General features: G+C 36.4%; 9 protein-coding genes across 9 annotated transcripts; 3 read left to right on the top strand and 6 right to left on the bottom strand.

Annotated features, from left to right (window-relative positions):
* Nucleotides 1-1,967: 1,967 nt before the first annotated feature.
* RO3G_03644 (uncharacterized protein) lies at nucleotides 1,968-2,177 on the bottom strand (the record flags this gene model as incomplete). Its single annotated transcript, XM_067658234.1, has 1 exon — nucleotides 1,968-2,177. One exon carries the CDS (start codon nucleotides 2,175-2,177, stop codon nucleotides 1,968-1,970), a length of 210 nt encoding a protein of 69 aa, XP_067514335.1.
* Nucleotides 2,178-3,862: 1,685 nt separating this feature from the next.
* On the bottom strand, nucleotides 3,863-4,588 carry RO3G_03643 (uncharacterized protein; the record flags this gene model as incomplete). Its single annotated transcript, XM_067658233.1, has 1 exon — nucleotides 3,863-4,588. The coding sequence occupies one exon, from the start codon at nucleotides 4,586-4,588 to the stop codon at nucleotides 3,863-3,865; it is 726 nt and encodes a 241-aa protein (XP_067514334.1).
* A 596-nt stretch (nucleotides 4,589-5,184) lies between these two features.
* RO3G_03642 (uncharacterized protein) lies at nucleotides 5,185-8,255 on the top strand (the record flags this gene model as incomplete). Its single annotated transcript, XM_067658232.1, has 4 exons — nucleotides 5,185-6,388; nucleotides 6,568-6,592; nucleotides 6,743-6,891; nucleotides 6,949-8,255. 4 exons carry the CDS (start codon nucleotides 5,185-5,187, stop codon nucleotides 8,253-8,255), a joined length of 2,685 nt encoding a protein of 894 aa, XP_067514333.1.
* Nucleotides 8,256-14,528: 6,273 nt separating this feature from the next.
* RO3G_03641 (60S ribosomal protein L38) lies at nucleotides 14,529-15,015 on the bottom strand (the record flags this gene model as incomplete). The annotated part of the gene is made up of 3 exons (XM_067658231.1): nucleotides 14,529-14,551; nucleotides 14,602-14,785; nucleotides 15,013-15,015. 3 exons carry the CDS (start codon nucleotides 15,013-15,015, stop codon nucleotides 14,529-14,531), a joined length of 210 nt encoding a protein of 69 aa, XP_067514332.1.
* Nucleotides 15,016-18,120: 3,105 nt separating this feature from the next.
* Nucleotides 18,121-18,855, bottom strand: RO3G_03640 (uncharacterized protein; the record flags this gene model as incomplete). Its single annotated transcript, XM_067658230.1, has 1 exon — nucleotides 18,121-18,855. The coding sequence occupies one exon, from the start codon at nucleotides 18,853-18,855 to the stop codon at nucleotides 18,121-18,123; it is 735 nt and encodes a 244-aa protein (XP_067514331.1).
* A 1,111-nt stretch (nucleotides 18,856-19,966) lies between these two features.
* Nucleotides 19,967-21,292, top strand: RO3G_03639 (uncharacterized protein; the record flags this gene model as incomplete). The annotated part of the gene is made up of 6 exons (XM_067658229.1): nucleotides 19,967-20,163; nucleotides 20,216-20,328; nucleotides 20,381-20,430; nucleotides 20,501-20,668; nucleotides 20,723-21,073; nucleotides 21,119-21,292. 6 exons carry the CDS (start codon nucleotides 19,967-19,969, stop codon nucleotides 21,290-21,292), a joined length of 1,053 nt encoding a protein of 350 aa, XP_067514330.1.
* Nucleotides 21,293-21,813: 521 nt separating this feature from the next.
* Nucleotides 21,814-22,886, bottom strand: RO3G_03638 (uncharacterized protein; the record flags this gene model as incomplete). Its single annotated transcript, XM_067658228.1, has 3 exons — nucleotides 21,814-21,936; nucleotides 22,109-22,234; nucleotides 22,293-22,886. 3 exons carry the CDS (start codon nucleotides 22,884-22,886, stop codon nucleotides 21,814-21,816), a joined length of 843 nt encoding a protein of 280 aa, XP_067514329.1.
* Nucleotides 22,887-24,256: 1,370 nt separating this feature from the next.
* RO3G_03637 (uncharacterized protein) lies at nucleotides 24,257-25,312 on the top strand (the record flags this gene model as incomplete). The annotated part of the gene is made up of 4 exons (XM_067658227.1): nucleotides 24,257-24,318; nucleotides 24,466-24,506; nucleotides 24,556-24,986; nucleotides 25,154-25,312. The coding sequence occupies 4 exons, from the start codon at nucleotides 24,257-24,259 to the stop codon at nucleotides 25,310-25,312; spliced, it is 693 nt and encodes a 230-aa protein (XP_067514328.1).
* Nucleotides 25,313-25,406: 94 nt separating this feature from the next.
* Nucleotides 25,407-26,081, bottom strand: RO3G_03636 (uncharacterized protein; the record flags this gene model as incomplete). The annotated part of the gene is made up of 2 exons (XM_067658226.1): nucleotides 25,407-25,844; nucleotides 25,896-26,081. The coding sequence occupies 2 exons, from the start codon at nucleotides 26,079-26,081 to the stop codon at nucleotides 25,407-25,409; spliced, it is 624 nt and encodes a 207-aa protein (XP_067514327.1).
* Nucleotides 26,082-26,518: the final 437 nt, after the last annotated feature.

Here is a 26,518-nt window from a genome sequence, read left to right as displayed (position 1 = left end):
CTAAATTAATGCAAGCTTATAGATTCCTTATTTTATTTCTCACAACATATCCCAGCACAAGATAACTACGATTATCTAAATGTAAAATACGCGCATTATCTTCACTTTGCTCCCGAAAGCGAGATCTGTATATCCTTCAATGATATATAGCTTAAGAAATAAATCAAATCCCCTTCCATGTATGTATGTGTCCAACGATAATGCTTATATAAAGAGTAATATACTTAATACCATTTTACCAAAGACTTTTTCATTAAATGAGGCAATAAAATAAAAAAAAATCATTCCATCTTGGTAGTTACTATCCGCAGATTACCTTCTGATACACCTACAGGATTTTAACCTAAAATTAAACGATTACAAAAATTGAAATGGACGATTTATAATTTTAGGTTGCACAATCTAAAATTTTCGAGACATGTCACAAAACAAATAGATATTTCATTGTTGTTTTATGTACACGAGTCAAAAGATTTGTAGACGGTTGTTCAAACAGATATTTACCTGCATAAAATGGCTCTAGCGATAACCAGGGTAGATTAAGTTTGTTTTTTGTTGGCAGCACTGGTACTGTCATCGGGATTGTTTCTTTTATTTGACCTTTCAAATCACGCTGATCTTGCGCCTGTCTCCCTCAATGACTTCAGAATTAAGCCAAAATTAAGAACTACCGCTGTATCTTTATTGAAAAATCGCGTTTTCTCCATCTTTTAAGTAATTAACATTCTTGCAGCTAATAATACATTGGTTAGTATCGTTATTTTGAATTAACATGATTATCATCGCAGGAGACCATCTTACTTGATAGCTTTTCATTTTGCTCTTTGCTTCTTTCGCGGATTCTGAACTTTCTTAAACCGTTCCATCTCATGTTCTTTGCAGTAGGGGCATCAAGTCGAGGCAAACGGACAATAAAAGCTGCAAATGATGGGTAAATTCATCAATATCATTTCTTGATGATAGACATTCTTCAAGACCTTTATCAATATCTGGCAGGATGCCACAGATCCGAGGGATAGATAGTAGTTGATTTCCATAATATGAGTCACCACTGTCAGTTACCTTGAAATTAATGGGCCCAGAAAAATTATGCGGCACATTATTAAACATCTCGTTCCCCTAGTACTGTTTCAATATCAGCTCCACTTTTGCCTTTGCTTGCAGATGTTTGACAAATTTGGCTTGATCCACTGTTGATGAAGAGATTTCCGCTAATAAAAGCTTGACAGATTGGATGATTGCTGTCTTCAGTTCTTTCCTTAAATAGTGATAGCGTCTTGAATTTTTGCTCCTCTCACAAAAAGTGAATCGGAAAACTTCTTTTTTTTTTTTTTTTTTTTTTTTTTTTTTTTCAACCGTACCAGTCTCTTTCATACATTACAGGCTATATCGTCTACCAGGATCTATAAGAATTCATCTGCCTTTCATCTTTAGTAAATTCTTGCTGCTTAAGTTCTCAATAGGGGTGAATCCATCTTCTTCCATTTTACTATTGAATTTTGATTTTTTGACATAATATTATTGATACGTTTGCCTTTGTCCTTGGTAACTTTACTGATTGATCCTTTCATAACACTGGACTGGTCTGGTTTTGTTTCAACGTTACTCTTCTGGCGATATCTTGTATCAATATTTTGTTTCAATATGGAAACACTGACAGCATCTGTTTTAAGCGCTCCTTGAAAGTGTAACAACTTGTTCTTGCTTGGTGCCTTGAATGCTTTGGTAGAAAGATTTATCATCTTGCTTAGATATCAAATTTGGCATCCTTGCGATTCTTTGCGCTTAGTACATGATAATTAGTAATCATTGTGCTGATTGTGATGTATGAGGATATGTATGTTGTGCACAACGGATAGACTGCAAACGATTTGAATTCTCTCATCTCTTGATCGAACGATAGTGCTTCATATAATTGTGAAAATTTAAGAAATACTTTAAAATGGTAGACAGGGTGAACCCTCACATCATACTAGATAAAGTCTTTCAAAGAAAGTATAGTCTTCTGGGTACATTGATAAAAAATCTTGAATCAAGGCTTTGGTGTCAGTATCCAAGTAATCATCATCAAGTGTTTGCTTTTTAGCCACCGAGTTTCTCACTTTAGTACATGGGCTAGTAACAGCTCTTTTAATCACCATCTTGACTACATCCTCAGAATATCTTTCAGCGGCCATTTTTTGGCGAAGAGCAATACATTTAAAGTGAAAACTAATACACTTACAGAAACAAAAGTAATATGAGCTGATGAAATTGATGTTAAGTTTAAAAATCAATTTGTCTTTGTTTTTTGTTTAGCAAAATGCATTTATATAAAGTTTCTTTATTGATATCCAAGAAAAAAGGAGAATTAAAATGGCATGATCCTAATAACAATCAACACCGGGTAATAGCTATCCTTCCTCATAACGTACTTGTATAGTATAATTTAGTAATCAAAGCAAAAAAGAAAGCCCATCTTTACAAGAAAAGAGAAAATTCAGATGGTTTGTTTACCCAATCAAGCACAGTATCTTTTTTTTTTATCAACTTTATACAAAAGTATTTGAGTTTGTGAAGTTAGTTAAGTATTGTCATTTCATTTTAAACTAAATAATATGCAAATGATAAAGTGACTATTATGTACTCACCATAAGTTTTCCTGTGAGGGTCATGCGAGCGAATGAATATGCAGTTAAGCAAAAGTTTAGTTATCACATCAACTCCAATCTCTACTTAATATCAATGTATCATTTGTGTAAATCAAAACGAACTTTTTAAGCTTTTTTTTTTTATACATTTTGCAATTACTTTCCGAAGATCACATGTAAGGTTTCATTCAAGCATATCCTTCATCAAGTCCAATCATGTTATATTCAAAGATCAGATCAAAAAGAACTCTACAGCTGGAATCAATATTAAGCTGTAGTCAAATGGTCTTGATAGATGAATACTTTTTTTTAAATAATCATCATCATGACAACCATCACTATGACAACTATTATCTTGACAACAGCAATGGAATATGTTTTATGTAGAGAAGGGGAAAATAAAAAAATGGCCTTCATCAATAGAGATGTCCCTGATGTGCGTTATCTATTTATCTGACAGCCCTTTGAGTTGATTGTAATACAATCAAAGATAGTTGATTAGATTGAATAAGGGGAAGAGCTTGGGATAATCTATCAACCGTCTGATTGGTTTAGTTAATCAATAAAATATACTTGTCCTCTTTTGAGCAAAGTAGAGAGAGAGGGGCCGGTATAATTTGGACACACGGGCGGGGTAGGACGCTGAAGAGTAAAAAGATAAGATATGAATCTAAATGGCACGTGAGATAATATTTATGTTTAAAACGCTATTCTTCTATTTGGATAAAAATCAAAAAACAGTAAAACAATAAGAAAAGTCTATTTCTCAATCATTCGCTGCCCCCTTGTTTTTTTGTGCACAATAAAAAAAAAGCACATAAACATAAAATAAAAAACCCAAATCTTTTCCCTTATCTTCTACCAAATATAGAAATTGTGACTAACACACAACTCATCTTATCTTTATTTTTAGTGGTTGTGTAAAATCAGTCATTTTTTATATAAAAGGCAAGCAGAAAATAATCATCAAAAATTATCCTCTTCCACTTGTATTAAAAATGGCCGTTGTCTCCAACACCGCTCTTCTTCAAAAGTACCTTTCCCTTGATCAAAAGAACAACGTCCAAGTTGAATATGTTTGGATTGATGCTAATGGCGGCTTAAGAAGTAAGACAAAGACCATCGACTTTGTTCCTCAATCTGCTGATGAATTGTCTGAATGGAACTATGATGGTTCATCTACTGGCCAAGCTGAAGGTCATGATTCTGATATCATCATGAAGCCCGTTGCCTTATACGCTGATCCTTTCCGTGGTGGCAACAACAAATTTGTGATCTGTGAGACCTTCAACCCTGATGGCACTCCTCACGCCACCAATCACCGCCACCACTGCAAGAAGGTGATGGACACTTATGCTAACACCAAGCCTTGGTTCGGTATGGAACAAGAATACATGCTCTTTGATCCCGAGACCGGTAAGCCCTACGGTTGGCCCAAGCATGGTTTCCCCGAACCTCAAGGTAAATACTACTGTGGTGTAGGTGCCGGTAAGATCTTTGGTCGCGACATCATCGAAGCTCACTACCGTGCCTGTTTGTACGCTGGCGTCAACATCTCTGGTATCAATGCTGAAGTCGCTCCTGGTCAATTCGAATTCCAAGTTGGTCCCTGTGAAGGTATCAGCATGGGTGATGAACTCTGGGCTGCTCGTTACCTTCTCGAACGTGTCTCTGAAGACTTTGGCATCGTTGTTTCTATCCACCCTAAGCCTATCAAGGGTGATTGGAATGGCGCTGGTTGCCACACAAACTTCTCTACTGAAGAAATGCGTCAAGAAGGTGGTATTGTTGCTATTGAAAAGGCTATTGAAAAGATGGCCTTGCGTCACGCTGAACACATTGCTGTCTATGGTGAAGACAACGAACAACGTTTGACTGGTAGACACGAAACTGGTCGTATTGATCAATTCAGCTATGGTGTTGCCAACCGTGGTGCCTCTATTCGTATTCCCCGTCATGTTGGTAAGGAAGGAAAGGGTTATCTGGAAGACCGTAGACCTGCTTCCAATGTCGATCCTTACCGCGCCACTGCCATCATTCTTGAATCTACCTTTGCTTAAATAATATCTCTTTCACTTGTATAATTTAAAATTATTATTTATATTTAAAAATAAAATTGTATATTTTTGTATTTTTTTCAAAAAAAGGGATTCTTGTTTTTCTTATTTTATTAAAGAACAGCCAAACTTTTTCTTTTTTCTTTCGCACAAACAAATGATTAAGGTCCACCGGTTACTTTATTATTTCTTATTCATTATATTTTTTGCATTCTTTTGTTCAAGTGTATTTCCTAGTTTCAAAACAACAACACCTACAAACAATTCACCTCTTGTACAAAAACCAGCAAGAAAAGCTAATTCTAATGAAGAAAAGTATTTGTCTTGGTTTCCTCACAGGTACTTTTCGCTAAGAAGATGATGTCCTTTTTATTAAAGTTTTTTTTAGCGATTTTCCTGAACAGCAAGAATGTTTTAGAAACGGCATCCGACTTGCATTACAAACCAACCGTACCATCATTGCGCCAATGTTAAGAATTAATAAAGTCTATCCTTGGATGCCATTTGAAGATCTTGCTAGGCGCTACGAGGCACAAGACAAACGTATTCTTTCTAGACTGTGCGCCACCAACGAAAAGAGCTGGAGAACTCAACTTGAACCGTGCGAAACTATTAATGAGTGGACTGAGATACCTTGGTCAAGTGTGATGGATTTAGAGTCTATCAAACGTGATTTTGGTGTTCGTATTATCGAACGTACTCAAGGTCATGGTTGGGGAGTAGACGAATCAGCCTTGGGGGGAAACATTGACCCTGAAGATGTGACGATCGTAGATGTTATGAGCTTCAAGGAAAATGGAACTGACTGGGAGCACGTCGATCCTGCTGAAGAGGCGCTGAAAAAGAAGAATGGAGGAGGTATTTATCAGTGGATCCAAAGTCATTTCTGGAATGAGTCCCAAAAAAAGTTAAAAGAACCCCTGAAATACGTATTTTATGAAGATCAGCTTCGTGCATTGGATACTAAAATTGTTCAGTTTGGCGCCTTGAGTTCCGCCGCACGCTATCAAACCCCACCCACTGATATCCAGATGGCTTTACGAAAGGCAATGATGAAGACACATTTTAATGTGCCCAATCAAATGAAGACAATGAAAGAGCAGGCTGATAAGATTGTGGATGCATTGGGTGGTCCATTCGAATACAGCACCATGATCTTGAATCTAACAAAGCTCGCCAACTTGGATGCTCATGCAAACGCAATTCAAAGTTTAGGTAGTAAAAAAGACACTGTGTTACCTGAGATTAGTTTGGATGATCTTGACAAAGGAGCCAAGAAGGAAATGATGGATGCGCTTGTTTTGGAAATCTTTGGGGATATTCCGATCAACCAAGCTGTATCAGCTGCGATGCCAATTAAGCCTTCAAAGTTATCTAGCTTTTTAAGGAACCGTCGATTCCCTGTGACAGATGTGAATGAAAGACGTCAATTGTTGGATGCCTGTGTGGATTATCACAAGAATGTGGAGAATCGTTACCCAATTTACTATTTAATCTCGGATATGAATGCTGCCCCCGAGAGCCGGCCTGATATCTTTGGCCCACTCTTGGATATGTTTCCTTGTACTTTCTCTAAACAAGATATGCTCAATTGGGGAATTCAGACAGAGCATTGGTCCATTGGCCAGTCTGGTTTATCAGATACAGTGAATTATGAAAAATTATTCCAACCTCTTCTCAATATTCTTATTGCTGGAAAAGGTATGCAATATAAATAATACATAACATACAATGCTAATCCTATGTCATAGGCTACTCATTTTTCGAAATTCCAATCACCCCACTTACTCGATTCCTTAACTGGAGCCCCAAATAATGCATTTAAACATATTCTGCAATCATGACATCTATTGTTCAATCCCCGATAAATAAAAACAAAGGGGTTTTACACTCTTTATCCATAAAGTGATGTCAGAATTAGATCAAAGATTCATGCTGTATGTATGGGGCATATAAAGGTTTTATATTTTTTTTATATATTGTTTTTTTTTTATTTTTATCTATCATGTATTCTCGTATCACTCGATCAATTAAACTCCAGCGACGTCTTTATAGCACTGGAGCACAACATACTACTGCAGCAGAACGTACTACTACAGCATCAGAAACTCGCTCTAGTAACACTAGAGATGGCCTTGTTACTGGTGCTTTATTGGCTGTCTTGGGTGTTGCTGCTTATACTTTCTTGAAAAATCCAAAGACGAGTAAGTACTACAAATTATTTTTTTGATCCGCTCATCTCACAAAATTAAAAAAAAAAGACCCTGTCACAAATGCCAGAGAACATGCCAATAAACATGCCGAAATGATAAAAAATCAAGCCGATAATAACGATGTTGTGAAAGGAAAAGTTTCTTCTGAAGAACAAAAATCAGGTTGGGAAAATAAAATTGAAAAAAATGTTGCTGGTGAAGGAGAAGATGGTAGCCAGCGTGTTGGTAAAGATACAGAAAAGGCAACGGATAATTGGAAGAGCAAGGATAAAGAGGATGATAACAAGCGCCCCACGGTTCCTGCTGCTGCTTCAGCAAATGAAGGCGAAGGATTTTTCAGTAACCTATTTGGTCAATCCAACAAGAATGAAAATTTGACGGCCGAGACGAATCAGTCTCCAATGGGCAAAGATGACCAAACTCAATCTTCCTCTGGTTCCAACAACATCATTCACTCGACTGGTAACCCTATGGTATCTGAAAAGGCAGCTCCTGGTCAGCAAACCAAGTCAGAGAGAGAGATGGATATGGAAAGTCATGCCAATGATGTGACACATGATTCCAGTGGTCTCGTTGGAAAAGACACAATGAGAGCCCAGAGTGTTTCAAAGGATGGTAGCAAGCCTTCCTTGAATGCAAATTCACCTAATGAAACTTCTTCCTTTTGGTCGAACCTCTTTGGTTGGTCTAAATCAAAGGAGGCTGAAAGCTCTTGGAACGATGCTAAAGACAAACTACACGATGCCAAGGCAGATACAGCTAATACAGCTCAACGAGATGCTCATCGACTCTCTGGTGCATGGGAAGACTCTAAGGATGCTGCTGCTGCAGAGGCTGATCGTATAAAACACAATGTGAATGATCAGTCAGAGTCAATCAAATACAAAGCCAATGATGCTTATGACTCTGCCCAAAATTTAGGCGCTCGTGTAAAGCGTGAGGCAAGCAACGAATACAATTATCAAAAGGATCGTTTGAGTGGTAGTATTAATGGACTGCATAAGGAAGTCTCTGATAATGCGGATTATTGGAAGAACCAGACTGAAGATAAAGCCAAGAGCTGGTATGAAAAGGGAACTGAGCAAGTCAAGAGTGGTCTTGCCTCTGTCAAGGACTCTGCTCAACAGGATATCTACTGGGCTGAGAAAAAAGTACAAGAGGGTTTGAATACCGCCAAGGATGAGATGGATTATGTACTTGGTAGAAAGAAAGATGACAGTGGTTTGAAGAAACATGTACTTGCCGGTGAACGATTTGCTGAAATTGAAGAAGGCCAATTAAGACCTACTCGTGATCAATTGGGCCGTGTGCCCGCTAGATTTATTGTTGAACATGCTCGTGGTACTGACATGTAAATAGCTTTTTGCTTTTTTGTTTGTGTAAATTATTCTTTTTTTTTTTATATATAAAATAAAAAAACATCATTTTAATTGAATTAAAAAAAATCCAGTGTTAATGCTGTACAATCGATTATATTATGAGATGGTTGTAAGCGAAAAGAGAAAGTTTCTGAAGAGTAATACAATTTATAAAATAACCACAAATAGTGTATATTTGCTTACCAATAATAAGCAGATTGAAATTTGTCAAATTTGCACATCTTTAATTCGGCGCTGTAAAAATAAGAACTGCATAAATCTCTCACGCTTTTACTAGAACGTATTTATATCAATTTTTTTCTTTTTTTTCTCTTTCTTTCTATTTAATTTACAAATATGCCTGGAAAGTTTTTTAATTATTTCGTATTTCCTGTAACAACGATTGCTTTGGTTGGAACAATTATTCGTAGTCAAGCTAGACCTGCAAAAGCTCACAGTCATTTTATGAAATCAGACCAACAAACTAGACAAAGCTGGAAAAAGACTAATGATGGACTTAGTGTTCAGGACGTTGGTCGTAGCGGTGGAGGTGTTTGATCTTAAAGTTATTTAAATATTCCCCTTCACAAGCATAAATAACATAATAAATAAAGCTGTTTCTCGTGTACTTTTTTTTTTTTCTTTCCTTTATGAGCCAGATGTGTAAAAGTATGAATTTTCCCAAAAAGGTCGATAGTCATTGATTGCGGCTATAAAAAAAAAAGATATTAATGTTGAACGAGATAAATATTATAGCTTCTCTTCACCTGTTATAATAGAAATAATCGGCTTATGTTCTGTCGCATCACATAAATTGTCTAATAGCAATCTACAGCAAAAGTATTAGAGTTTGTTATTTGCTTATGTCGTAATTTTTTACCTTGTTACTTTTGTATACATTGGGCCTCGTAAAAGGTAATAAAGCAGCAAGTAATGTCTTCTTTTCAATTCATCACTTTCCAAAGACGATTGAGGTTGCATTCTACTTGCTACCATAGATATCAAGTCAATACATAAAGAAACTAGCCATGGTTTCCAGGTTACTGACTCCTCTTCCTTTTCTGAACAATTATCTTTTTCAAAATGAATCTCCCTTTGCTGTAAGAAAACCATAGAAACTACAATATTCATAAATAACACGCTTTTAATCCCTTGTATGTCTTCTTTTACCGTAGACGAGTGGTCGAATTTTCCATAATATCTCGCCTACATGAGCCCATCCTTTTCTACTATTGCCACTTTGGAGCGAAAGCTCTTTCCTGCTTGACATTGCTATACCTGTCCTTGGGTCCAAATGAGATAGTTCAAGTTTGTCTTCAGTCGATTGTAAATCGAGCGTGATGGGGTCTATGTCCCTTATATAATGTGTTGGATGAAGTATCATTTGTCTCTTTGTACCATAAAATAGTAAGAGCCGTAATATGAACCTGTATTATGCAATATTTTGAATATCATAAATTTGAATCAATATTATTTTACTTTGTCCCTTCAATGCCTGTGATCCATTTCCACCGATCCATCCTTCCTTTTCTTATTCTTCTGCTTAATAACATCTCTATGATGACCTCAGTGCAAGATATGATACTTAATATCCAAGAAGCTATCTTTAATGATTTTATGTGTTGATAGCTTTGAATAAAGCGTTCATTAAATGTGATTTCTTTTGTTGTATAAATGCCCCTATTCCTTAGGTATTTTTGGACAAGAAATTTCGTATGAAATAACGACACCAAGTTCAATCCTGTGAGGACTATTATTGCAAAAAAGGAAGGTTTATATATAAGCTACATTTTCTATACGAATTTTATAATTACTTGCTTGGGAGCAAAGATCACTATCTTCAAATCGGCCTTTTATATTTTGTAAGCAATTGTATAAAAAATTGCTATCGCTCTCGTTTTCTTACCAGGTAATAATATAGAAAGAGCCCTTAGCGAATCTTCAATAGTATTGATATAAGAAGAATAATCATTCCTTGGATTATTTTTCTTTTTATCTGTAAAATGTAATAACGAACTTGGAAGCATATGCTTTCAGATAAAAGAAAGGAAGGGAGGAAATGCTGATGCGACTGTGTTTTTCTCACAAGTTTTACAAAAAGAGAAAAACCTGTATCACAAAAGTCTTGTTTTTAGTCATCCTAACCCTTTTCAGAAAAGAAAAATATAAGTTAAAATGTAAAACATCAGTGGCCTTGTATTAAAGCTTTTAACATTGAACAAATATTATCCTTGCCTGCGGTTGATGTGCATAGCTGATTTGCATATATTGACTTCCAATTAATATACAAATCAATTTATATAAACAAAGGAAACAGGCTCAGGATTATACTGAAAGAAGAAGGGCATCGAGCAATATAGGACAGATTAAAGCTCTTTCTTGAAATTCACTTAATCTCTTCCAAGTATTCTGTGATTGAATACAAATGAATTTACAAATTGGTTTCAAGTAAATGTTTAATATAAATGCTATTTCAGATTATAATAAATATATTAATCACTGAGTAAAGAGGAAATTGTTAGATTGTTATCCATATTTTAGTATTTTTATGAGGCTTACTAGAGAATAAAAAGTGTCTGAAGGATATTTAAAAGCCAAAATAATTTTGTTGTAAATTACAGCACCTTTATATTAAATAAATTTTCGTTAGTTAGTTGATAGTATATTGTTATCTATGTGATGCAAGTAATACTGATCAACAAACGTCTTTACAAACCCAGTATTGTAATTAAGTCCAACAAGTTCATCTCATTAAATACATAAAGCAACGGCTTGAGTTTGTTTTTTATACCACCTGATGAAAAAACAAGGCTGCGCTAATATTGTTAAATACAATGATTCCTTTTATGTAAATCCCTCATGACAATAAAATTCTTTTTACAAGTAAAGATCTTTGTATACAGACTGGAAGAACAAGACGTATTTGTTTATATTTCCGATAACATAAACAAAAGAAAAAGCCTATGGTTAAGCCATTATCTTCCTTTTCAATGTTACAGATTATTATTTTGTTACTAGTCAGTTGATGGGTAGATAAATAGTTATTTTATGCTGTTTAGGTACAAGAAACCCTGAATACACAAAGTCATAAAATATAAAGTTATAGTTTTTAGTATCACAATTACATATAGAAAGCAGAAACAAGTTTAATCGATGAAGTTCGGGAAGCATATTATTACATATTTTATTAAACGACGGCATTACTTTTATTGGGAAATCATGTAATTGATATTTAAACAGTTCTGTCCTTTTTTAATATAAATTAAAAAAAAATCCTTCCTCCTAAACTTCAATCTTTTTTTTTTTTTTTTCTTTTCATTTTTTCTTTCTCTCTCTATATTCTCTCCCTTTACACATACAACACTATGCGTCGATCAAACACAATACGTGAAATATTAAATCAACTTGTTGGCACATTCAAACAAACAAAACGTATTGAAATGCATCATGATACTACACAAGCTACTGAAGAAACATCGCAATTTGAAAAAACATATTTCTCATTTCCTGAATTTATAGAACCAACACCAATATACCATCAAAATAATACAATTTGCCAAAATTAAACTTAACTTATTCTTTCTTTTATACAATCATTTATATTTACTTTCCTTAAAGACACTATCTATCTTAATAAAGCATTCATCTACTTCATCAAAAAATTCTCGTTGCAGAGTTTCACTTTCTATTTTATTTTGGATCAAGTGCTTTCTTGATTTGAAAGATGTTTGAATTTCTAGATATGGTTTCACAATCCCGAACACTTCACTCATATTCCATACAGCTTTTTTAATATATCTTATAAGGGAACACAAAGATGATAAACAAAAGAACATAGAAATGTTTGCAAAAAAGGAGACGAGTGTGACTTAAACATAAATGCATATTTTTGAAAAACTGCTGCAATTGTTAAAAGGAAGAAACACCACTTGAATCGAGTAATGCCGATATTAAAAAAGAGCTTATGAAGGAAAAGGATGATGCTGCATAGGGTACTAAATTACCCCAATTGAATCCCATCTCACTCATCTTTTACACAAGATGACTCGGGCTTTTAGGACGGCACATCTCTGGTTTGGGAGGTGGCTTTCTTTCTTTAGTATATGATTGTGAAATGGTGTACATTTTGCTTTAAAAAGAATAATAAAAACAAAGAGTACTGCAATTCCTAATTTCTTTCATCCTTGGACAGTATTGATATACATCATCTAGAACAACTTCTAGGCTGATTTGGTATTCCATATTTATAAAGAATGCACTAACGAATTCAAGCATAAAAAAGAAATTTACAGAAGCTTTAACTGAGTCAACTGTTGTTGTACCTGAACCCCGGATGCGGTCCGAGAAAACTTGTAATAAACAATAAAACATTGTACGACCAAAAATATTAAAAATCGGGTAGGGGAATAAAGTCGTTTTATTAGAGACAGTAACCAAGAATCCCGATTTTTGATATTCAATGTTTACATGTCAAATAGAAACAACATATTATTTCGTACATTAAATGATATCAATTAATATGTACATGGCTTCCTATTATTGCTCTCTTTTTCTCTTAATGGCTTGGTGTATTAACAAACAGGTTTATATGATTACACACATAAACTTACGTATGATTATTCCAGTGTTTTTATTAACTTATACCTACTTTTGTAAGTAAACAAACATAAAATTATTTTTTTACAAGGAAGCAGAAGGCTAAGCGCAAAAAGAAAAAAGAAAAAAGAATACTATTTGTTTTGTCATAATACATCAACAAACAACATACATTGTGACTTAGAGTACTATCCACTGTTCCATCCGATCTACATGTTTTATCATCAATTATATTTTCTATTCACATTATCTAATACATCTTTACCAAAGCTTAATCCATCTGGATCCTCTATATTCACCTGATGCAATGCCATTGATCATGTTTAACTGCCTTCTTCTTCTCATTAAACTTATATCTATGTAAGGCTTGTGCTTTTCGTGATACATTTCAAAACCATTCAATTGTGTAGTATTACTGCTGTAGCTTGTTTTCTGTTGTACACAAACCATATTGCCATAATAGAGTCATTTGTGCTGCATCCAAAAGTAATGATCCCTATGAACTAATAATGATACCATCTCTTTTAGATGATACATAAAGTAAAGCTATGAAAGTGTAATTAGTGTACTTCAGAATCAACACGCAAAGCGCTATGTGTATCTCCTGAACATGGTACAATACAATCTATTTGAACGATTAATAATGGCATATTCTATCTAAAAAGATTGTATGATGCTATTTTTATGTACTTGATAACATCATGTAAATGACATCAATGATGAATAGTAGTTTAGTAATAATTCATCATGATCCCCTACCTGTCTTTGTTCTATATATGTGGGTCCCCAACGAAAGCAGCAACTCAAAAATTGGGATAAAGGAAGTAAGGTCATCATTTTTGCATGCGTATCATATAGGACGCTATAAGGATTGACAATAAAAACATTCTTTTCGGAATATTTATCATTATCATAGTTCAAGATGTTTGTTTTTCGAGTTAAGAAGAAGACACTCTGTTCATTATACCGAGTTAATAAGCTTATCTATTTGGATCATGTTCACACAAATTTATTTTCCGACACTCTGTCAACATCATTATAAACAGGTTTGATTTTTGATAAACATGCCATAGAAAACTTTTATAAAACTTGTTTCTTCCGAAAGGTACCTGTTCCATTCTATAGCATACTTTTGAGAGAAAGCATCTCTCTACCGATTGTTGTGCCACACACAATTCTTCTTTGTACTTACTACTTTAGGATCTTGGCATCATCTTACCTTGTTCATATATTACTACGGGAGAATAGTAAGATGCTAACCTACCGTTTATTTAATAATAATTGAAGAAAGCATTAATAATATAATTCGTAACTTTTGTAGTTCAAGTCTTTCAATAATCCAACCTGGAAAGCGGCTGAAGCTAGTTTTAAACGAAAATCAAATGCGTACAATAACAAGACCGCGCTTTGTTTCGGCATAGAACAGTTATCATTTGAAATTTTTTAACACAAGTTTAAGCATCAAAACAACATTTACTTAATAAGTAAAACACTACTCGTACACGGGCTTATTTTGTTGTATTCACTCTCTTTTCACAGTTATGATAGCCTCCTAAAAAATTGTTGCGAATACTCAAATGAAAAATGATGAACATATATATCCCTGAAAATAGAAATAATCCTCTCTTTTGTGTTTGCTTCCAAGAATTGAAAAATTTATTAAACATTGTTAATTTAGATTTCATTGACAACAAGGGCTAAAACAAAGAATGAATAAATGATGCCTTTCATCGCACACAAAACTTACCAGGAGGAAGAGATTGTCTAAGCTTGTTGGCCTTGGACTTGTCCTTGACAACAAGGGTGTAAAGATAGCGAGAGCATCTAACCTTGAACTTGACGTTATCAGCATTCTTCTTAACGCGAGCAGACTTGGCGTCCTTTCTGCGGGCAATTTCAAGGAACTCCTTAATATCCTTAATTTGCTTAGGCTATAAAATAAAAATAATAGGTTAATATCTTTTTTAGTTAACATACACCGAGTCAGTAAGAGACAGAGTAGAAAGAATTCAATGTTGAACATTAGGAATAGATTCAATTCAAGCATATTTCTAGATTCAGCTAAATAATCATATCCATCCATCCATCTATCCTTCCATTCAAACATGATCCTTTCTTTCTCTCTGTTACTTCTATACAAATAAATGAATCACTTTACCATCTCTGAAGCTTATTATATAAAAAAAGAGGGAAGGTTGGAGAATTCATCCGTTTCTCTCATTTGCACCCACTCGCTCTCGCTCGTTCTCTGTCTCTCAAGGCAAATGAGTGGACACCAAAAAAAAAAAAAATTGGTTCCGACATTAAAAAAGTTTGAGCTCAGCAGTAAAATTCATTTGATCATGAATCAAGTACCTGCGTGATCATTTAGGTTTTGAAAGGCTTGAAGTTTTGAGTTGCTTATTTGATTATATTTTATAAAAGTATAATTATGTGTATACAGTGTGTCAATGTTATATAGAGCACTATATTAATTCTTTTTTATAACAAATTTTCGTAAATCTCTGTCCCATTTACCTTTTCTTTTGTTTGCTATTTATTCTATACAATATTAACTATGCATCTTTTAAAAAAAAGATCCCAAAGAATTAAGCAAAAAGCATTTATTTTACATCTTCTTAGTGCTTCTCCTTTGGGTGCTCAAGTCGCAAGATATGTGTCGTCCAGAACTCGCTTAAACAAGAAGAGACATGGCATGAATCGGCAATCAATTTTTATTTCTTTCTTGTGCTTCTCTTTCTTTCTTCTCTTCATGCAATGCATCCTTGTACAAATTAATTAGGTTTTTATATTCATCATTTGCCTTAGCAGAGGTAGTACTTCTAGTTATCAGTGTGCTTTTTATGCGAAGTTTTGAGATTACTATGCTGGTTCTTGCTCCTTTTCGTCTCCTTATGTGATGTAGGCCTTGAATGACAAAAGATTATACCATTACAGGGCCTCCGTGTAAGAAGGATTCCATTGTGTTCCATAGGATCCAAGCTGGCTTCCCTCTACTGTTTATTTGGGCTTGAATCATTTTATTCTTGATGTCATCTGTTGAGCGCCATGCTTAATCTAATGGACATGAGTCACGAAAAGATTGAACAATAATTACCTACGTATGATCATGAGAAACTGAATTTCGAAATAAACAAGACCAAAGTATCTGCTTTTCACTGCTGTAATTAAATTATTTATTTCTTCAACAGTTCAACAATCAGATCTATTGGGTCTTACGTTGCGCGTATAATGCAGTCAGAGTGAGTTTGCTTAATAGCTTCCTTTTGGTTATCATTGAAAGGTTTTTGGTTGCTTGTAAGTATTATAAAAAGCAAAAGTCCACTTTTTTTGTTTATCGTCAAAGCTTTCTACAGTATTTTCGCGCATTTTTTTGAGAAAAGTTTTGTGTATAAAGAAAAATAGATCTTGCAAAGTTAGAAAAACATGAGAGCATAAACATTTGAGACCAACTTGTTTCGTTCTCTTGTAACAACATCAAAGTTAAAACAAGCCTGTAGGTATACATAATCGGTATTCAACCTTTAAACAACACTAGCTTTTCTACGATGAGCACAAAATATACCAAGCTTACGAGCAATTTAATTCCCAAGCTGTCACAAGTATGGAAATAGTTGTAGAACACATAGAAGTTGTCCCTTTAACCCTAACAATATGCGCAATGATTTAAGTATGAGCAAAGTATCAGAGGCAGTATGTGAGAGCTGCGACTGACTTGGACACAGTTGTAATATATACTGTGATTATCCAACAATCCAAACAGCTTGGAAAATAATGTTCAAATTGTAGAACAAGCCTCTATCCTATGCTTCAGCTGTAATCGACCAGGATACAATCGTCGAACACATTGTGATTACTCGCATCGTGTGGACATCAACTACAGTGTTGAGAGACAGATGTTGGCAGTTCCTGAGCGCCATGACTTGTGCTGAATATCATCTGAATGTGAATTCTGCTGTGCTTTGATGTGATATAAAGAGAGGCCTAGCAGTAGTTTGCCTAAATATCAGTTCTAGTTATGCTGCAATAGGCGTAATATCGCAACCAATAAAAAAATTGCTTTGTAAATTCAATTTATTGTGTACTCTAGCTACTCGTCATGTGCTAAGTCAGATCCCCACCATGGCGAGCAGCTTTCAATTTAAAAAAGAGTGTGGCCATGATTGGATTGTCTTTACCATTCCTATTTTCTTTCGTCGATGTGAACAGATAATTTGCAAGGCCACACAAAGAACGACGATGTCAGATTCATGCCTGGTCCATGTTTGAAACCATCTTTGGTTTGGATGATAACTTGAAGGCCGTTGTAAAGTAATGAAGACAGATAAAGATCATTTTAAGGCATTGAAATTAATACTATTATTATTTTTCAGGAGGGAATCATCAAGCTTTGCATCCAGAAAAGAAAAGGATGTATCCTTGTTATTGAAAAATATTAAATTCGGACATAAAATAAGCCTTATCTTTCGCTCGTATGATCATTTGCATAAAGTGCCTGCCGAGTTCGGCACTGGAAAAAATGCTATGATGATGTTTACTGGTTCTGAATACTTTAAGCAAACCATTTGAATGCGTTTTCATCTTTCCTTTTATTTTACAAAAGGATGCGTCAGGTTGAGTTAGTAATCAGATATAAAAGACACCAAAAGATGATGTTAAAGCTTACAAATAATGTAACAAGCGTCATCAAAGGAGCCATCAGGCTATAAAACAGCTGTATATTTCAGATCACGAACACACAGGTTTTCAGAAAAAAAGAAATTTATGATGTTTAATTTTTTACGACAAAAACTCAGTACACCTCAGCTGGTAAGCCATGATATGTATGCAGCAAGATCATTCATAAAACCAAATTGATTACGTATCCTAGCAAGTTGACCTCATCATGAAAGGATAAAGAACTGTATCAGCAAATAAGAAGCGTGCTATCCGTTGGATGAGAAGGGATGAAAACACAGCCTTCCGAACAAAGCCTAAGGGATCCTGGTTCTCTAAAGTGAGAGTCGTTTTATTTCTGTGCCTGCAAGAGTGGCATGCCCAATCTTGATCTCACCCCAGGTATTCTAAAAGACACATTTTGAACGACACTGTACCAAGCCGATGTCACCCAGTACAGACTAATGGCTACAGGCGCATGCGCTGCGATGGGTATAAATGCAATCGACAATCCCCTGAATAGGTTTGTCATGATCTTTTGGCGTGGCGTTTGAACCCCTTTAGCATACCATGCATTCAACTAGAGTCAAATTCAGTTTCTTTCTCGCTCTCATCCTCCTCTTACCTCCACATTCAGCAAGTTGCCTGCTCCCACCAAGACCGGCAAGATCAAGGTGGGATCTGTTGCTGTCAAATCCAGAAAGGGTTCCAGGCCGCCTTGATCCAGACCTTGCACGGGACTTTGCGCTGTCTGTCCAAACCAGGGTAGGGGATACGCCGTCATGTGTCTCAAGGTGAGTGACATGGACACAAACAGAGGAATCTGAACGTAAGGCAGCAGGAGCAACTTGTACCTCGAACAGCCATATTGGGCATAGATCGCATTCACCTTCTTACGGTACTGTTTCTGTAACTCGGCCTGATAGGTTCCATAGGACCATCCACGGTCCCTCGAGTCCTTGCCGATCTGGACCTTGAGCGTCTCGGCCCAGCTCTGGACCATGGGTGCCAGCGCAATCATCTTGGCCAGACTGCGTTGTTGATAGATGGCAATGGGTAATGTGAATGTGGATCGAAGAAGTAAGGTGCTGGAAATAATAGTAGCCCACCAAGGTAGACCTGCATGATGCATGCTTGTCAGTATGGATTCGTTGAGTGCGAGAATGCTTGGGAGAGTGGATTCCGTGCTTTGGGGATCGATCTGAGAAAGGGGTAGACTGGCTGACAGCCAAGCTTTGTTGCTCTTCTTTTCATGGGGTATCACAGCCGCAATGCGTCCTGTTCTAAAGAATGTTGGTCGGTGGTGGGCGATGAGTCGTTGGCTGGTTAATTTTGAAAGCAACATGTTTCATTAAAAAAAAAAAAAAAAGAAGAGGACCGCTCTTTTGAAAAAAAAGAGGGTCTCTTTCCTATTTTGAACACTACGATTTTAGCATTCTTTTTTTGTTGACAGCATTCCATGTAAGCCTTTGGGTTGTCAAAGAACCTGTATTCTAATTCAACAAGTAGAATGAAGATTTATACAAAGACAGGCGATAAAGGTTCAGCTCAAGAAATAAAAAATTGACGCACGAAATAATAGATTACAACAGGAACATCAAGTCTATATAACGGAGAACGACGAGATAAGGATGATGCTATTTTTGAAGCTTTAGGTAAAGACGATTGTTGATTTAAAAAAAAAGTCAGTTGAACAAGAAAAATAGGTACAACCGATGAATTGACGTCCAATATTGGGTAAGAAATAAAAAAAAAAACAAGTGATAAACACATCTGATAAAGAAAAGGTTGGCTATTGAATTCTTGGAAGAGGATTCAATTTGGGGTCCACACATGATCGATAGACTGGTTCACGTAAATATTTTCTTTTTGTCTTTGTCTCAAGTAACCTTTTGCAATAGATTCAATGTTTATTACAAGACGTTGGTTCTAATCTTGCAACGCCTCGTCAAAAAACAAGTGAGCCACGGTTAGGTAAGGTTTGATAAAATATGGGTCTGTGTATTGACTATGGTTTTTATAGCCCGTACAGCATTTGATATATCTCATGTAGCCAAATTAGAAGAATGGATTGATGAATTAGATGAGGATTTGCCTAAATTAACACAATTCATTTTACCGGTAATAGACACATTCACTGCTCCATCACTTTTATTAATTATTTGCGTGTGCTGTAGTCTGGCGGAAAAGCAAGTGCTAGTTTACATATCGCACGATCCGTTTGTAGACGTGCAGAAAGAAGAGTTCAGCCGTTGGCTCGAGATGATATGTGTGATGATTCAGTGGCCATATTTCTTAATAGACTAAGTGATTTTTTATTTAATGCTGCAAGATGGATAGCGCATAAACAAAACAAACCAGAAAGGATTTATAAAAAGTTTTAAAAATAAATGACACACCAGCTGCATTTCTTCACCCCGACTTTTTTTTTTTTTTTTTTTAAAATACTCACAGTTATGCAACAACCAATTGAAGAAGCATCTATTGACGAATTGATTGCACGCATTCTTTCTACTACACAAGACTGGATACAAATTGTGCCTGAATTAAACGCGTTAAGTCAACAACAACTTTTATCATTCACTTCAGATAGTTTGGATCCTTTGACTATTCTTGATCCTTCTCTACAGTCTTTGGCTTATTTATACTTTATGTAAGAAAACCACACACATGTATTAATGCATGTTGACTTGATTCGAAAATAGTACGGCTCGATGTTTTAATTCTACAAAAGAAGAGGCTTTACGCTATTTTCAATTGTTGAGTCATTTTGTTCAAGTGTTTGATGTTGAGCAAGTTGTTTTATCACCTACTTGTTGTGAGTTATTTTTACAACATTGTTTATAACTGTATACTTACAAGTATTTTAGTCAGGTTGGTTGGATCTGCATGCTTGCATTTAGCTGAACTTGTTGAACAGGTAAAAAAAAAAAAAAAAAAAAAAAAAGAGAGAGAGGTTTGACTTTATGACCTACTGACACTGGCTGCAGCCACTACTACCACTTGAAGTATTGTTATCAGCCATTCAAAGATATTCCGGTTCACCTCTTGTTCTAACCTCACTTCATTCCACTTTTGTGAAAGCATGTATATTAGCCAAAATGTATACGTATCCACTTCAACTCTTGGATTACGATATTGAAACCATTGATACCACAGTAAGTGACTGGGCACGAACGCAACCTTTTTTGTAACTCGATCATTTGGAATAGAAAAATGATTTGGATATTCAAAGCGTATTGGAGTACTACTTTTATGGATCGATGGTGTATATTGCCAACAAAAACTTTGTACGTGCCCTTGATTTTCTATCGATCGTCATCTCTGCTCCTACACAGAAGCTGTTGAGCGCGATTCAGATTGCTGCTTATAAAAAGTATGTGTTGGTATGTCTGATCGGTGAGGGACAGATGAGACCGTTGCCGAAATATACAGCCTCTACAGTGGAGAAGGTATGTAAATCACAAGCTGTGGTTTATTTGCAACTGGTGGATGCTTTCAAGGATACAAACATTCGCATGTTTCAAGACATTGCTTCTCGATCCTCTACTATTTTTGAAAATGTAAAAGAGTACGCATAGAGATGATGATATTAATGCGATGAATAGGATAAACACATTGGATTGATCAAACAGTGCTTTCAATCACTTTTAAGAAAGAAGATTAAGGAATTAACGAAAGTGTACATTACAGTTGGATTAAATGAGATGGCTAAAAAGATTGAGAATATCTCACCTAAAGAATTAGAATTGATACTGATTGAGATGGTAGGATGCAACTAAGTTTTAAATAGAGACTAAGAATACAATAGATCAATCAAAAACAAATCTCGGCTAGTATTTCCATCACCGAACAGCTCACAAAGATGGTTCATTTTAATGATGATGACGAAGAAGAAGAAAGACAAAGCAAACTTGAAGAATCCATATTAAATTTATCAACGATTAACAATAGAATATCATACATGGACAAATTGGAAGGATTAAATAGAGATTTCCAAACAAAGGTAAAACTATATTTACAAAAAAGGGATTTATTACAAAAGTATTAATTCAATTAAAGTACATGACATTAAGTTCAACTGGACCTGGAGGGATCAGTGAACATTTTGTAGATGAAGAAATGGAACTTCCAGTGGATGAAGAAGCAAAATCATCTTTTGCTGTCTAATTTTTTTTTTTTTTTTTTTTTTTTTTTTGCTTTTTACTTTTTACTGAGTTCATCCACTGCTAATTGTCCTGATTGAACACCTATTTGATCATTAAAAACCAATTCATTCAAGATAAATGATTGCTTACTTTCACTAAGTCCTGTGGCCTGTATCGGCTTTCTTGTCACTTTCTTTTGTTTCTTTTGAGGCTTGATCACCGTCACCGGCACGGGTGATTTCTGAACGAGAAAGGTAGAGATGGAACCCATAAAAAGTCTAGTACGATCATTAAACTCTGAAAACAACCCCCCTGCATCCCTCTCTCTTTATCGTTTTTACCCTTTCATTGTGCCACCACCCTTCGTTCCACAGACGACCATGGTTAAGGATAAGGTTGTGATCTGTTTTGGTAAGTCAGAGTACAATGGGGGCATTGTTTCCTATTTACCAATTGGGACAAGACATCTTTTACTCTTCCACAAATAGCATACGTGATCAAGTCAACATCAAACAGTAACATTTGATCCATTATTTTCTTGGCTTCTTCTGTTATCCTTTCCGATACCTTATTCAACTAGTCCAAAAAGGAGAGGGTGAATAAAAAAAAAGAAGAATGGAAAACTGATGTTTACCTCTTTGATGAAGGATGGACCCGATTGTTTCACACCTTCCGATTTATCTTCTCTACCGACTGCAGCCACCACATGCAACCGGTCACCATCACGCATCATGGTGCCCATGGTCCACTCGATCGCATGCATACTCTCTGGACTGAAATCGCATGCGACCAGATAGGACCTTTGACGTCGCTTCGGTCTGAATTCCTCACTCAGCTCACCCTTGGGTCCAGCACCGTAATGATGCTGAACGATGATCCGATCCGGCTGGGTGGTCACGTTCTGTTTGTCTGCAAACACCAGCAGATTCTTTCGGATGGCGACATCTTGACTTCGAAGGGACTTGACTCGATGTATCACTGGTGTCACTTGTTCTTCATAGGGAATGTATCGATTGGATTCCGTGATCTGATAGAGTGCTTCATCCTCCTCCTCTTCTTCTTCTTCACTGGATTTGATAATGTTGGGTGAGGGAGCAGGCATCATGAGACTCACTTGTTCTCTTTCCTCTCTGTCCTTGTATTCAGTTTTTAGTGGAAAGGATTCTTCTGCTTTTATTGGACGATCATTTAATGTGAATGTGGGTGTCATTAAAATCGGTTGATGCATTGTTTCAAATAGAAAGAAAAAGAAAATGAATTGGTTTTTATATTCAATTTTTTTAGGAAAAAAAAAAATTATGCACAAAACTTTTTTAGAACTTAAAAATTTTAATCTTTTAGGTTTCAACGTGTTTTCTGTTTTCTATTTAATTAAAATAGACTGAAGTGATCTGCATATGAATTCTAATTTTATCTCTTGTCCAAGCGTGTAACACGTTCTAGGTCAACACATGGCATCCTTTGTAAACCATGTTTCTTTTATCCTCTCTTTTCTCAGTCGTTTTTTTTTTTTTCATCCATCGCTCTAGCATCTTCCTTTTGTCTATCCTTGCCTTGTCACACATATACCCGCCTACCATGTTCACTGAAAAGGTCATTTTGTAAACCAAACCATCTTTTGAAAGGGAACCCTGTTTCATTTGGATCCCATTCGATGCTCGTACGATGGACACACCATTTCTTTTACCTGCTCTGGTGTGTTTATCCACCTGTTTTCTTTGGTGTATAAAAAAAAAGAAAATGAAATGATAATCACACCTAATTCATCTCTATCCTATACACCCTAGCATCCTTTTTTTTTTAAAAAAAAAAAATGCCAGATTGTCTCTCTTGGACTGATCAAGGCTTCTTCTTTTGATGATTGTAGGATAAAGTTGTTTTCAATAAAGACTAGTTCAGTGCGTTTCTACCTTTTGTAAGCAATAGAATTCCTTATTCGCATTGACTTGCCATATGTTCAACATGTGTGTTCAACTCAGCCAAGGGTCTCCTTTTTTGGAAACCAAAGCACATCAAAAGGGCTCGAATGAGACCCACATCATCCCTTGACTTGCTTGTCCAGACGGACAGACCAGCCGAGATACATCCCCCCCCCTCGTCAACACCACATGGACTTGGCCCTATGCTTGCATCCCCAATGACTTTCAATAGACGACTCAACCGTCATTGAACGTACGCTGTAAAGTTCAGACTTTGAACCCTTCAAAAGAGGACTCGGTTGCAATCATCCCTAGACTCCTGCCATGAAAAGAAGTACATCTTTTTTTTCTAAAAGCAAAAAGAATACAGTCTGGATGCTATTCATTTTATGCGTCACTTTAAAAAATAAACAAAAATCCCTTTTTTTTTTCCCTACAAAAAGAACCTTTTGGGCAAGTTGAAAATAAAATTGGTGTTACAAACGCTCTTTTTTTTTTTTTAAGAAAAAAGAGAGAGAAAGGGTTTCGATGTTTAATTATATAAGGACGTGTGTGTCTGAAAATAGGAAAAGATATATAGAAAATGGAGTTGACCTTGACTTGAGTTGTAAATAGCACTGAATACATTTAATAAACAGAATAACCAAACAAATTAGACATCACCAACCGTATAATTGCCATGGCTTATCCTGGTGAAGGTCTTGAGAGTTATTATAGAAACTCTTTTGATCTCGTTAAAAAGTAAGAAAAGACAAAAAGAAACAAATGGTTGAATAAAGAATAGGTTTTTAGATGAGCAACATAAAGGACATTACAAAGTTTATAATCTGTAAAAAAAAAAAAAAAAAAAAAAAACCAATGCCTTCTTCTTATCTTTTTATTAAACAGCCGTTCAGAAAAACTCTATGATTTGTCTAAATTTGAACACGGTAATAAAACAAGAGGATATGCTGTACTGTCTACTGATGATCGGATTAGCTGCTAATTATCCTTTTCTGGATCACCAAGCCCCACCTTTCCGTACGCTGATTGCGTTCTGCAAGGACACGTGGGAGTGGCTGTCGACCGATGTCCATCACGTGGTCGTGATTCACTGCAAAGCAGGCAAGGGCCGGACGGGCACGGTGATCGCGTGTCTGCTGCTGCATCTGGGGGAAGCCAGGGATGCGGTGGAAGCCATGGCGATCTATGCGGACAAGAGGACGAGGGACCAGAAGGGGATCACGATTCCGAGTCAAAAGCGCTATGTGGGATACTATGAATACATGCTCCATCATCCCGCGCTCTACCATCAACATCAAGCCTTACAGTCCACCTTGAACACCCTCCGCCTGTCCCATGCGCCCCTGAACGACTGTGTGATCCGTGTGGACTGTCAGGATGTCTGTGTCCATCAGGCGTTGATCAAGGTAAGCTGCCGTTCGTCATCCGATGCACTGGCTCACTCACAACAGACAACAGACCCTCTGGAGATCCAACTCGAACAAAAAGTATGGGAGGATGTCAAGATCACGTTCTCAACCGTAAGCGATCGTGTTCCTTTTTCCTCCTTGTTGACTCACTTTTTTTTTATTAGGTCAAAGGAAAGGTTTGGATGAGCTTTTGGTTCAATGTGGTGTTTGTGTTTTTGATCAACAAGAATCAGGTCGTGTTGAGAAAGCAAGATTTGGACTTGATTTATGAAAACAAAGCATTCAGTCATGATTTCACTGTACAACTCTTGTTTTCAAACTGAAAAAAAAAAAAATTTATTTTTTTTTTGGGATGCGAGCAAAATGATATAAAATGGTGTGAACATAGTGAGGTATGAATGATGCAAGTTGGATTCATCATTGGTTGGTGTTTTGTCTTTTTCTTTTGATGAAGCAAAGAGAGGAGGTCTGGATGACACGCTTTGTTCCAAGCAACCTTGTCTTGCCTGTCTGTCCATCTTCTTCCCAACTGATTTCCTGTAAAGGCCATCGGTCTTCTCCCCCTCTCTTTCCTTCTTCTCTTTCCTCCCACGGTGATCTGTTTTCTACTTCTTCTTCACTCATCTCCTCACAGACCGTGTTCTCCTGAGGTCTGTTGTCATGATACACCCGCACTAACCAAGCAGTACTCGGATCATAGTGTCCATCCACCTCGTCTTCCTCCTCAAACAGGGATTGTCTTGTCCGTGGCCTGGCTGACCACATCGCTTCCTCGAACGGATGGGCGGGTGAACAAGGATCGGATGAAAAGAAGGCGTCGTCGTCGGATTCTTCCTCTTCAGAAAACGAAAATGGCTATAGCGCATCAGTAACCCCCCCATCGCTTCCCCCCAAGCTCGGTCTTACCCTCTTTTTATCCATCGACCTCTCTTCCCCTCTCACTTTCTCTTCCATCCATCCTTCTTGAAACGGTCGTGGTGGATCGTCTGTGGCAGGACCGAGCGTCATGCGTGAAAGTCGAGTGCAGGGTGTGAAGGTCTGATGGGCCAAAGGACTCACTGTGGGTCGGTCAGGTGTCTTGGGTGAGTTCATGAAGGTTGGAAAGAAAAAAAGAAAAGGGGCGTTCAAAAAAAAAAAAACAATGGCCTTGTTGATTTCACAGACCGATGTCCAGTGAAACACGTCCTTCGTGTCTGGCAATTCCCTTATTTGGAAATCAGTCCTTTTTTACGTGTCTTTTTTTTGCTGTAGGACAATAAAAGAACAAGAAACAATGAACATACGCATGGAGTGTTGTGATTGGAAGTATCAAAAAGTCGATTCACATCGAATGGGGGGTGACAAAGGAACGAAAAGATTCTTTTTGAAAGAGGTTCAGAATGCCTTCTTCAGATTTGTCCCACGCCAGTTTGAGCTCAGGTTACTTTGATCCATAAAGAACAATGTTTTCATTGTTGAAATGCACTGTCATGTACTTTGAAAGTTATCTATTCATTGCTTCATCGAAAACACGGGTCCATTGAAATAAA

Source organism: Rhizopus delemar, genomic scaffold (assembly GCF_000149305.1).
Source record: "Rhizopus delemar RA 99-880 supercont3.2 genomic scaffold, whole genome shotgun sequence".
Classification (NCBI taxonomy): domain Eukaryota; kingdom Fungi; phylum Mucoromycota; class Mucoromycetes; order Mucorales; family Rhizopodaceae; genus Rhizopus; species Rhizopus delemar.
Note: the sequence above shows the minus strand (reverse complement) of the source record. Positions and strands in the feature narration are given on the sequence as shown.